Genomic DNA, 12801 nt, shown 5'->3' on the forward strand with positions numbered 1-12801 from the left:
CTCCCGTCACTGCCTGGCAGGAGTGGTCTACCCAGGGCGTCGGAACTCCGGTGAGGCTGGGGCCGCCCGGCCATGCTCCCGCTGCCCCCTCGGTCCCTTTGGCTTTCCAGTCACAGGCATAGGGGTGAGGGCAGCTGTGGGGCACCGGACCGGGCCGCCCGTGGGGGGTGAACACGGGCCGCCGGTGCCACCCCACCCCCTCGTCCCGGATTTCCCGTGCCCCGCGGTAACCCGAGCCTCATTTCCTGGTCGGGGCTCTTAAAGGGGCAGCCCCGGCGGCAGAACAAAGGCCATTGTACTGCCCGGGGGTCAGCGCTGCCCCGCTGTCCACCCCCCGCCTCCAGCTGTGTTCGCCCACCCCGGAACAGCGTTTAAAGAGCCCGAGCGAGTTCCCAGCCGCCGCGGCACGCTGCAAAGACAAATGATACTAAATAAGACGACACGACCCGACTGCGCACTCCCAGCCTCCCCTCCGGTTTGGCCTGCCCGCACCAGCACCCCAAGGTGCCGGCGTCTCGCCGCACTTCCGCCCCGGCCGCGGGGCACCGTCGCCACCCCGCCCTCGCCCCTCCCCGCCGGCGGCGGCCGTTCCTGCCTACCGCCACCTACTGCCGGCGCGGCCCCTTTAAGGGGCGGTGCGAGGTGCCGGGAATCCACGTCAGTTTCGGCCCCGAAACTCCGGATCAATGAGCGGCGGCGGGGCGGGGCGCAGCACTCGGCCAGGCCCGGCCCGGGGCCTGCCGCCTTTCGGTTTCTCTCTTCCAGGAAGGAAAACACCGGCGGGGAGCGGGGCTGCGCCGGCAGCTCCCGCCCCTCCCGCCGCCTCGCCCCGGCACCCCCCGCCCCTCCCCCTACGCCCCCCCATCCTATCTCCCGCCCCGCTCCCGGTGCCGCGCGCGCGCGCGCAGCGGCTCTCACACGGACTCGCGCGGGCAGCGGGCGCGCAGTCACACACACGCACACAGCCACAGGCGCGCGCGGGGGGGCGGGAGCGTCCGCGCGCCCCCTGAGGAGCAGCAGCGGCGGCGCTGAGGAGGGGACTCCGCCGCCGGGGCGCTTCCCCCGGGCAGCTCCGCGGGCCGCGCCGCGCCCGCCGCCGGGCCATGGTGGCGGTAGTAACTTCCCTTTGAGGGGACGGGTCGGGCCGCGCCGCGCCGCCGGGCCGGGAGAAGAGCGGAAAGTGGGGAAAGCCCGAGAACTTCCCGTCCGCCCGCGCCCGCCCCGCCGGGCTTCGCCGTTTCCCTCCTGAGAGATGTCTGAGGCTCCTGCTCAGTGTTGCATCAAGGTAAAGCCCCGTTCCTCTGTCCGTCCCTGTGTCTGTCCGGCCCCTGTGAGCGCGGCGCCTCAGGACAGTGGGCACTGTGTTTATTCCCGGGTTATTTGGGTGAAAATAACTGTTTCTTCCTTCTTTTTTTTTTTTTTTTTTTTCCCTGCGTGAAGGGCGGTCGCGGGGTGGGGGGGTCGGAGTATCCTCACGTTTGCGGGGTGTGCAGTCCCCGGCCGTGGCGGCGAGGAGCGCGGAGCTCCCCGCGTTGGCCACGGCCGCGGGCGGGGGAGGTCGCGGGAGGCGGACGCGGGGGACACGGCTCCCGTCGGTTGTCAGCGCCGTTCGCCTGCCCCGGGGGGACACGCACAGCAAAAGCCGCCGCGGCCGGTATTTCACGGCGTGGCTCTTGGCTGCAGGAGCTTTACAGGGAGCCCCGGAGCCCGGCCGGGCCCGGCCTGGCCGCCCGCGGGGGTGGCTGCCCCGCCGTCCCCCGCCAGCAACTTCGCAGAAAGTTTCCTGCCGTCAGGGGGTTGCAGCCGCTGCTGCTTCCACCAACACTGGGCTGTGTGGCTTGCGTTTTATTTTGCGCCCCTCCACTCCCCCCCCGCAATATCCATATTATTATTATTTCTGTCTTTTTTCAGTTGCTGCCTTTATTGGCATTGCTTGCCTGACAGCAGGTAGGGGAGTCAGGACTGCGTAGTCTGGTCCTAGTCTGCCAGGGCCCCGGGGATGCATTTCTCCGTGGCTTGGCCTGTTAAAGAAAGGGTTGCCCCGTGAAGTTTCACGTTGGAAGTGGAAGCAGTATAAAGCTGAGATAATGGAAACAAAATTGCATTTTCTTTTTGTTCAGACCCTTCCTGCCTAGGAGCCTGCTAGGAGTAGTACTTTCCTCTCTCTTTGCCTCACTCCTTGGTTTTGTTGCAATCATGCATTTTCTTCAGGAGTCACTTTGCCTTGTTGCCAGCCAGGACTCTCCCTTCTGCTTGCGACTAACTCTGCCCAAATAAGAGTGCTTTAGCAGTTATCTCTCCCTGCCTGGAAGGAAAAGGTGACTTCCACACTCTTTAAGAGGAATAACCTGGAATAAACTCTTGGTTATTCAGCTTAAAAGCATGACTCTTTTGTTTGCTTGTCCCATGCGTGTGTGTGTGTATGTTTATGGTGGGAGTCCTGCATTCTATATGGTATGACCACAATTTGAAAACTTCTGGGTGTATTTTCTCTTGCTGACTTAAATGTGTCCGGGCCTGTGTCCCGTGAAGTCTCGTGGCTTAGAGTGTCTAGTTTGACTTTTCATAACACAGACGGACTAATTGGATAATAAGGTATTGTACGCGTGTTACAGTATGGCAAAATGCTAATGCAGGCGAAATGTGTACAATTAACTAAGCAGATGCCTATATATATAAACTGAAATATAACCACTGTTTTTTTCTGGTAAACCCAGTGGAAAGGTAGGATATGTTTTCTGGACAGAAGGACACAAATGAATGTCACGAAAAAGTAGTGTCATAGAAGTTGTGTTTTCGACATGTGTCATTTTGAACATATTAGGCTTACTTCTACTGTTACTGAAGTCATCAACAAAAGTAACTGTTGATTTCAGGAACAGTAAAACTGGTCCTTCCCTAACCTCTCTAAGGGATGTCGTAGAGTCATACTGTAAGGGATCAGCTATATAGCAGGAGAGATACAAGTAAACTTCTATTTGAGTCTTGAAATTATTAAATGCCAATTTTTGATTACATTTAGAGAGATACTGGGAAGCAGCTTTTTTTTTTTTGAATGACTTTCTAAACATCGTGGTCTGAATTTTTTTTTTTTTCAATGTATGGTTTGTTTACACACTGATCTTGCAGCTATCTTTGGAAGACAGAAACTACTGTTATTGACTTCTCTGGTGATTATTTTAATGGTTTCAAGTATAGAAAGTACATACTTTCAGACAGAAATGTGAATTTCAAATGATACCATTTCTTCACCGGTCAAACCATTCTGGGTAACTTTCTCTTCTGTTTCTCTAGTTATCATTTTTTTTTGGACACCTGTTTCAACCAGGTAGAGTTAAAGGTGGTTGTGAACAGCAGCTAGAATTTAAGAGGAACTGTTTAAATGGTAGTGTGACTATACAAGTACGGTCGATTGTTTCTTCAGCATGCCAGTCTAGCTTGTGGCACGGCGAGTGAGGTCAAGGCAGAGGAGCAAGCTCCGCACTGTACTCCAGCTTCGCTGCTAAGCTGCTATGTTGTTTTGAAAAGTAGCCAAGCATTGTGCTGTGAGGGTGTTGCAGACTTTCGTTAGGAACCTGTGAACTGGAAGCGGTGGTGCTTGTGGCTGTATTTTGTGTTTATTTTTTTCCCTTCCTCCTTCAACACGGGGCAAGGGTATGTGCAGTAAATGCCACAGTAACTGGGGTGATGAGCCATGGAAAACTATAGTGGAAGGAGTGAAGAGTAGTGCTTTGTTTATGCCCAAGCTGCTCGGTGCGTGATCTCCCTATCTCGCCTTATTGGAGGAGTGCTCTAATAAGACTGAGGAAAACTATGAGGAGGTGAAGTTTTGGTATATATTTAACTACTGGTAATCAATATAAACTTGCAGTAATATCTTGGTTTGTGTCAAGTACTTATCAGTATGTATGTGTGATTGTATATTGATACCTATTTGCTTTACGGAAAGTATGTGTGCTTACATTAACTCTTTCTCCAAGAGAGGAGAAATATCATGTTAATATCCTGATCTTGCCAACACTTGGGTGTGTGCTTGCCTGGCTGATGGCAAGCATACCTGGTAACTCCAACTGTGCTGTTGTGGTAAGGAAGTTAAGTGTATAGATAAAGAGTCTAAAGCTGTAGAGAGAAGTCATTGTTGGGGTTTAGAAAATAAGATCCTGAGAGTCAGATGGGCATGAAGATTGGACACTCCATGTTTGCTACAGCTTAGAGCATCAGCATGCTTTCTGTGTGAACCCATAGGCTTTGGGCTTCTGGCAGGCTCCAGTGCAAGGGGACCTGAGAGCTTTGAGTCCAGGGTGGGCTGGGAAGGGACATCTGGTACAGCTGTTGTATTCAGACACTTTTTTCATCCCATCTGTTGTGATGTCTACATCAGTAGTTAACCTGAGCCATAGTATTTAGTTGATTGTATTATTGTAAGTACTGCCATGACGTTGGCACTCGTTTCAGTATTGGCAAATGATCCTTATGGCCTCACCTCTCCTCCCCCAGATGGGAGAACTGAGGCACAGGGAGTGTGTAAACATCTTGGCAAAGTCTTACAGGAGAGCAAAACCTCAAAGGGAGACAAGACTAGAAGTTTAGACACAGGTGGTGATATTTATGATTAATTAAGATCAATGCGGTGACGAGTTCTGTTTGAAACCTCACCTGGAGCTTTGTGATTGTGAAGGTCTCCCTATTTATTTCCTGAAATTATAATACCCTGAGAATATCACTGTGGAGTTACATGTAGGCTCAAAATTCAGCAGGCAAGTAGAAGGGTTCCAAAGGGCACAGCTTAATTTGTTTATTTTCCTTTTTATAAATTTGGTACTTCCAGTTGCTTAGTCTGATTTATCATACAAACAATTGTGTTGACACAAGTGTGGAGTATCGGGAGAGCTAAAACTGAGAATATCAGTGAGGGTGATCAGCTGCTTCAGATCTCCCAGACCAGGGCTTCTCCAGGCCCAGGCTCCCTTGCAAGTGTCTGGCTGATGCTTGGGCCAAGAGTGCTTTCTGTGGGCAGCACTGAAGGCACTGAGCCTTCGTGTGAGCTGGGTTGCACAACTGATTCCAGTGGAGACTTTATGCAGGTGTACGCTGCTGGATGTGAGCGCTTTCTCTTGCAGTGAGCCATACATAGCAGCCTTTGCGACTGCATGGGCACCGCAGGAGTTAGCACAGAACCCTGTAGCTCGAGGACTTGTCTCACTGATGCTTGCTTCAGATTTGAGGATGTAATTCGTAATCATTTAAAAAAAGGAAGAGGGGAAAAAAAGTCTGATCGTGTAAGCCGAAAGGCAAAGCGTAGTGTTTGAGCTTTCAATCTTAACTGGCTTCCCCAGATTTACGTCAAAAATAAAGTAGTGCTTTATGTCTACTAATACTTAATTGATGCTGCTTTTGCAAAGAGCTCTCACCCACCAAAGGCTTCTTGTGCTGAGGGACTGCTCAGCACCACACAGCCAGAATCCTGTTGTCCTTAACCAAGGCTGAGTATCTGTTAGTGCAGGGTACGTTCCTTAATGTTTGTTAGCGAACTTGTGTACTAGGAGGAGGATCCTTCTGTTCGCGTCAATGACAAAACTCTCATTAAGTTTGGTGGGTGTAGGACTGAATGGTAGAAGACCAGTGTTTAGAAGTACATACTATTTAACACCTGATTAATCACTTAACTCCTTGGCACCAGCTAAATTTAATCCCTCTGAAGCAAAATTTTACTAACACTGCCCCAATTAAGCACTGGTTATTACTATTCACTGTGTCATTACAAGTTAAGTCAGTTTCCTGGGAGGCAACCCATTGAAACAACAGCCCCAATCTGAAATGCCCCAATTAAAGAGAGGATACTTTAATGATAATTTACATGTATATTGCACCTTGCATTTCAAAGTGCCTTTTGGAGGGAGGTGGCTGAGCAGCGTGCTGCTGATAGAAATGATAAGCAGGAGTCGAAGTCTTGTACAGTTACACAGAAGTGATGTTTCTGCCTTTTAGAAGTTTCCTTGTTATGTGAGTGTTTGCCTTCTGAAGTCTTCTGACAAAAGCTTTCCTAATAACTTGCTTACTGTGAGATAGGAGAGCTAAGGCAGCCTGTTTTTGTCCAGTAGTGTGGTTCTGACCTACAATCCAAAAATTGGCTAATTTTTTTTTTGTTCTTTTGGACACATTTGTCCTTGAGTATTTGTGGTTCAGTGCCTTCAGATGGACATCCCCAGAGTGACAGCAATTCAAAAGCAAGTGCTTCTGAAAATGTTTGATTTGGCCTTGCTTTCCCTATCTGTGAAACAGGCATAAAATAATTATGAACTTATCTCTGCAGGGCAGTAGCGAAGCTTAGTATTTGTAATGCAGCATGGAAACAAATTGTATTTATTACAGAAATCAGTGTCGGAGTGATCTGATTTGTTCCTGTCTTTTTAGTTCACGCGGTCTTTGGAGGTGGAGGAGTGGTGGTTGTTTGGCTCTTGGCTTTTTTTGTAGGGGCCACCTTCCTCTGCTGAGCAGCTGGAGAGAGCAAGATACTACTGCTTCACCATGTCCCTCTGTCTAGATCAGCCACGTGCAGGCAGGGTGGTGTTTCCATGCCCACAACCTGCATTGAACTTGGCTTTGGGAGAGGTGAGTGAGTGGTGCAGGCATAGCTCTTCTGCCTCAGTCCGGTTCCTGGCACAGAGCAGGAGCGTCTGGCAGGGATGGCAGTCAGATGTGGCTGCCAGAGCAATCCCTGCTGCCTTCCCCTGACTACTGTCCTTCTCAGGGCTCCCTGAAGCTGAATGAAGGGCAGGCTGTATACTTGGTTGTTCCAGGTGTTATTTTTAACTGGGGGTAGGAGGGCATCCCTCTCTGTTAGATCAGATACACCTTCCTCATCTGACAAGGGAGGGCCTGCTAGCAAAGGCAGTGGCTGGTGGTCAGCTGCTAGCATTGTCACAACAATTAGTTTTTAGGTCACAATGTATCCCTGTGCCTCCTGAGGGAAGGAGGCCATCCAGGACAGCCCATGAGTGGGATGTTCCTCTAGGCAATCATGAAGAAGCCAAATTAAGCCCAGGTGTGTGCTCAGGTTCAACCTGAGCAAAGAGACCAGGCAGACCACCAAAACTCCTGTGCCTTTAACAGCAGCATTGTGGCAATTGATTCCTGCTATCGTGGGTTATTTTTTTAGTTCTACAATGCAAACCAAATATAGACCATATTGGTTCTGGTGTTGCTGAGTTGTCTTCAGGCAATGTTTTGTTGGAGCACTGAGGACAGCTACTCTCTTTATCTACTTCTTTAGTAAGATATGAAACTCAAGCCTAGATTATACTGATTTTTTTTTTTTTTTTTTTTTTTAAAGTGCCATTCCTGGCAGGAAAAATAAATGCAGAAAGCTGCAGCTGGAGTTGAACTTGTTTATGGAATGTCTGGAGCAGCAGTAAATAAAGGATTTTGAAAAGAGTTACGCTTTTCACTTTTATATGGTATTGCTTCACTTCTGTAATGCTGCTGACCTCCGAAGTGAACCGCGTATAGCAATTAAGGAAAGCTATAAATGATTCTTCATCTAAATGATTTTCCGAAGGTTATTCCTTGTTAAGCCACATGTAGCTTCTTTGCTTTAGTGTTGTTCTTGTACAGTTTGCAAACAATGTCCTGGTTAAGAGTCTGGAGAGAAAATGTGTATGAGAGAAAGAGACATTCTCCCTGTGGTGTTTATGTTGGTGTTCTATGGAATGTTTGCATATGGCAACAAATAGCATTGTAAATAATTTTAAAGATATGTATAATGCCAGGAGTAGCACTGGGTGTGACTGCAAGAGTTAAGTGTTAGTACAACTCCACAAAGACACTTTGAATGTGACAACCGGGCTTTACATGTTAAACTTTTAGCAGCTGGCTAATATTAAATCCAGAGTTTGGATGTTTAATTTTAAAATTAAATGTGGTTATAAATAGGAAAAACGAATTATTTTTGTTTGGTTGGTTTGGGTTTTGCCCGCTTTTGTTGTAGTGTTTTGTTTGGTTGGTTTGTTTTGGATTTTTTCCTAACCAGTTCAGGTAGGGTCTGATCAAGCTTGGAAATTATTTGTTTTGAGAAGTCTTGAGAGTTTAATCTGGAGGAAACTAACTGGCATCCAGTAAGGAGTATCCTTAAAACTGGTGGAACACAGGAGAGAGTGAGATTCTTTATATAGCTTGAATTTCTACAGAGTGTGGCTGAAGTGATTTTTCCATTATGTCTTCAGTGGGATGCTCATAAACCTCTATTAACAGAAACTAGGAATGTTTTCCGAATGGTATGGGATTCTGTGGAAATACAGGAGCTTGGAGTTCTACCAGATAAATGAAATGTTTAATAAAATGTGCCAGAGATAGCAGTACTAGAATTCAGAAACAGATTTATCCAGTTAGTAGGGCCACAACAAGGTGTTCAGTATCTGCAAAACACATTTTCCTTTTCTTTTTCTCCTTTATTTCCTAAAAGGGACTTCACATAAAAGTGGTTTCCATTATTGGTGGAGCATTGTGAAGTTCTGCTGATGTGCTTGGAGGTCAAACAGAGCAAACCCAGCATTACAGCAGTATTGGGGAGCTCCTTCCCACTTTCTAGGAACTCATCTGAGGTCAATTTTGGGATTCCTCACCCTATCAACCTATGACAGAAGTAGTCCTTTTTTTTTTTTCTCTGATGGATTAGGTCTGGAGATTGTTTTACCGTGTTCCCTCTTGAATGGCAAGTTCTCATCTTCTGGCCTGCCTTGTGCTTTAAAACACAAGCAAAGCCAAGCCTCTCAGACCCATCCAGGAGTTGAGGTTAGAGGTGGTGGGGTTTGAGGAACCAGAGGCTCTAGGGTGAGGGTGTTGGTGCCAGGCTACCAGAAAAAAAAGTTTCCTAGCAGATGGGTCCTCCCTGCTGCATTCGTGAGAAGCTTGAATGTTTCCAGCAGGTACCACTGGGCAAGACCAGCTGCAGCTTGAGGCCTGCAGAGTGATGAGGGTAGCGCTGGTGGGCCGTTTTCACCTGTGCCACCGCCCTTCTACTGTGGCAGCTGTGGTCCCAGCAGCTTCACCTCAGCTCCAGAGGGCCAGCTCCCTCCAGTTTAAAGCACTGCTGTGCTGGATCGGGCAACCTGGTGCAGGCACGTGTAGGTGCCAGGTGCCCAACTGGGACTGTGCTGTGACTGTGGAGTGACAGACCCACCATCTCCCTGGAGGTGAGAAAATGACGAGCTGAACTCTTTTCACAGCAGGATGAGGATGCACTTGTTCCTGCTGAGTCTCAGGGCTCCAGGAAAGGCACCAGGTTGCAGGAACAGGAGTGCTGATGGGTGTAAAAGATATTTCTCAGTTGGCAGCCTGAGAGGTTGTGTCACTGTCAAATGGTTTGAGCAAATGGGTTCTCTGGAAGAGGAGTCAGGGAAGACTGTGGGAGCGGCTTCCAGGGGAAGAACGTTATGGGCTGTAAAATATTTCATGGCATGTGGCCTGAGATGTGTATCGCATGTTGCACAGTAAACACTGGACTCAAACACACTGGAGGTAGTGTCTTAGTGAGCTACCTCACACCAGCTGAGTCATCAGAGCCATCCATGACTGACCATGCTCTGGTTTTTATTACCTCCCAACTGGGACAAATTACAACTTCTTTTAAACCTCAAAGTAAGAAGAGAGTGAATTAATAGTGTATGCACAGCCAATTAACACAGCCAGCTGAACCATGTTGACAGGCAGTGGCTGAGTTTTGCAGGCTTGAAGAAGTGGGCGGAAAGCGCCGTATTTTTTTTACTTCTTGGTAGTTTTGAGTGAGGCTCTCATGGCTTTTCTGCTTAACAGAAACAATGAGGTCTCCTTGAGCTGTTTGGTCCTCTTTACTGATGGACCTTCTAGAACTGGACTGGCAGCTGGGATCGTATATTAGGAAATCATTTGATGGGTGAATAAAAGAGAAAACTGAGCTCAGTTTTCAATTTGGGGTCAAAGAGGCAAATTAAACTGTAGTGGGAAAGGAGCAGGGAGTGAAATGGAAATTATCATATGTTCCAGTTTGAAACCATGCTGTGTGTTGTTTCTGATTACAGCATGTTTTCCTGTCTATTAAGGAAGTTTGTAGTGGCCCTGAAAAAGATACAGAAATGAGCAGTGAAGTTGTCCATCGAAACTTGTGTAGGAAGAGACACTATGTTGCCTTGGACTCCTTGGCTTGGAAAGGAGACTGCTGAGGGAGATATGATAGAAATCTATAAAATCGCACAGTACTGTAGTATGGGGAGCAATTATTTCTGATAGTACAAAACTAGAACAGGCAATGAAATTACCAGCCAGCAAGATTAAAACCAGTACTTTTTTCCATCTGTGTTAAATTATGGAACTCGCTGCTTCTGGTCACTGTGGAGGCTAAAAGTACAAATGGATTTTAAAAATAGGATAGATGAATATGGGGAATATATTAAGCCTAACAGCCTGTATAGGGGGAAGACCCCCTGTAATTACACAGGGCAAAGATTGCTTTTGCTGTCTATTAAGCCTTTCTGAAACAGAGACTTCTTGTCTTTTGGATACAAGATCCCAGGCAAGATAGACTAGCTCTGATGATGTATAGGCATTCAGATGCTTCAGTGTAAAATTTTGCACCCTGTAAGGCTGGTCTCAAGTGCTTATTAGTCTCCTCTGGATTGTTTCCTAAGTCTCAGCCCCAGCAGTCTTGATTTCAAGAGCTCTAGCTAATTGTAAGTGGGAAGACAGCTAAGGAGGAATTTGTGTCTGACTGAGATTTGTGAAGTCTGGATTGCTAGAACTAGCAAGAGATTGGTTTTGTTATTTTAATTACCCAGATCAAATGAGGAGGGGAAAACGTTCAGATAATACATGGAAGAGGAATTACAGATCAGTGTTTGAAAAAGAGAAGTTTTCTGGTTAATAGGGAAGAGACATTGTTTGCTTCTAGGGGCCAAATGTGGATTGACCTGTCCTTTTCCAAAGGTCTCCCAGTTCCCATTATCACCCATGTGAAACATGTTCTTGAAGCATTGACTCTTTATCACATATGTGACAAATGGTGTCCCAACTGGAGCTTGCAGCAATGGGTATAAGAGTTACTGCTTTCACTGCCTGGCCAGATGTTGCAAGCAGTCATAGAACTGTCTCACTTGCTAAGAAATGCTGTTGTTTGTATAGACCTTGCATCACACTTTGATTGTGATTTTTTTTTTTTTTTCCCAAACCAGCGAACAGAAAAATGGATATACAAAATCAGTTCCCATAATATTTTACATGTGTACTTTTTAGTTATTTTTCCTAAAGAGAGGGTGATTTGCAGTGTTGGATAGCCATTAAAACATACTGAATGCAGCTAAATATGGCCTTTAGCCTAAATTTAGTTCTCCTTTCTGCTAATCTATACAATGTCCACAAATATCTATTTAAGTAATTGGATAGCCTCGTACAGATGTAGTTAGATTTTTATTTTGGAAAATAACAAATTTATTTGCTGGATGATTTTTTAAAATTTATTTTACATGTTCTTTACGATAGACTGTACTTGACTTTGCAGCGAAATGTAATTTCAAGTGCAGTCTTCCCCATCAAAACACTGAGCATGAAAAGCAGGTCTTAAAAAAAGTAGTTTTGATAATTGTACATGGAAAGGAAGTATCTGGTACATTTTGAGGTAATATTACTTAATAACTAGCTTTTTTATTGAGGAAATGATTTTTTTTTTAAATAATTGCACTAATTGTTTCTTGTCATGTTGATCTAACATTAGCAGATTTTTCTCCCTCACCCCACATATTTATTTGTTGACTGGAAGAAAACAAGTTTCCTGTTTCTGCAGCTCCAAAGCATTTTCCAACTTCGGTTAAACTAGTCATTGCAATGAACTAATTGAGTAAAATGTAAGAAGAAAATATTGTCTTAGTATCTGTTGCCAAAAGCTGGCTCGGCTCTTTGGCAGACTTGGGTAGTAGGGGTATAACCGTGGTACCCACTCATTCAAATGGTAGGACTTTTTATGCTTTGGCACAAAGTTTTGTACTTGGGATTTACCTTTAAAGTTATTTTTTGCTATTATAATTATGACTGGAACTCAATATATTTTGGTTTCACATTTTTTCTTTTTAATGTAAAAAAAAACCAACCCTGCTTAAAATTGAAATTTTAAAAGAAGTGTCTTAGAAAAATTATACATATTTAAATGTAATGTCATGGCAGATCTTGAATACAGTGCTAGTCAGAACCTCTTTCTGTCCTCTGCATGTTATTAACCATATTGAGTTTTCATTTAATGCTTTTGTGGTGAGACCCATCTTCTTTAGTCATGGAGAGCTGAAGCAATGGAAAATGACCTGATGTAAGGGGTATTTCTCCAGTCTAACCTGAAGTTTTGGCATTGCAGACAGGAAGGGAAGCTATTGTAGATGCAGAACAAGCCTCCTGGTTCCAAATGAAACCAAACCTCGTATAGAATTAGTGCTCCTGGAAAGAAAAGGCTCTGAAAAAACATGTTATAACTTGCATCCTGTAGTAGAGGTGTCTGTATGCTTTGCAAGATACTCAAGTCTCCATTAGCTCAATGTTTTACTATGTTGTTTGTCCCAGCCAGTTCCCTGTGAAGTAGGGAACTAGGATTGTCCTGCTTCACAGATGGGAAGCAGAGTGGCCTCATGTAGTCTCTTGGTACCTATAGCCACAGCAAAATGATGCTGTGCTCTCTCAACATGGTCTCCTTAGGCCCTTTGCCTGCTGCCTACGTGGGACCCACCCTCACTGTTTGCTTGGCAGATGATACTGTGCTTAGGCTGCCCTGTCCCACCACTCGTGCTCACC

General features: G+C 46.2%; 1 protein-coding gene across 2 annotated transcripts in view; it reads left to right on the plus strand.

Annotated features, from left to right (window-relative positions):
* Positions 1-710: 710 nt before the first annotated feature.
* ETV6 (ETS variant transcription factor 6) overlaps positions 711-12801 on the plus strand; it is a 141163-nt gene continuing 129072 nt past the window's right edge. For both annotated transcript variants that reach the window (XM_065853073.2, XM_065853083.2), the window contains exon 1: positions 711-1285. In XM_065853073.2, coding sequence (XP_065709145.1) covers positions 1253-1285 — 33 coding nt within the window. In that variant the 5' untranslated portion in view covers positions 711-1252. The remainder of the gene's footprint in view (positions 1286-12801) is intronic.

The sequence above is a fragment of the Patagioenas fasciata genome, chromosome 1, assembly GCF_037038585.1.
Source record: "Patagioenas fasciata isolate bPatFas1 chromosome 1, bPatFas1.hap1, whole genome shotgun sequence".
Classification (NCBI taxonomy): Eukaryota; Metazoa; Chordata; class Aves; order Columbiformes; family Columbidae; genus Patagioenas; species Patagioenas fasciata.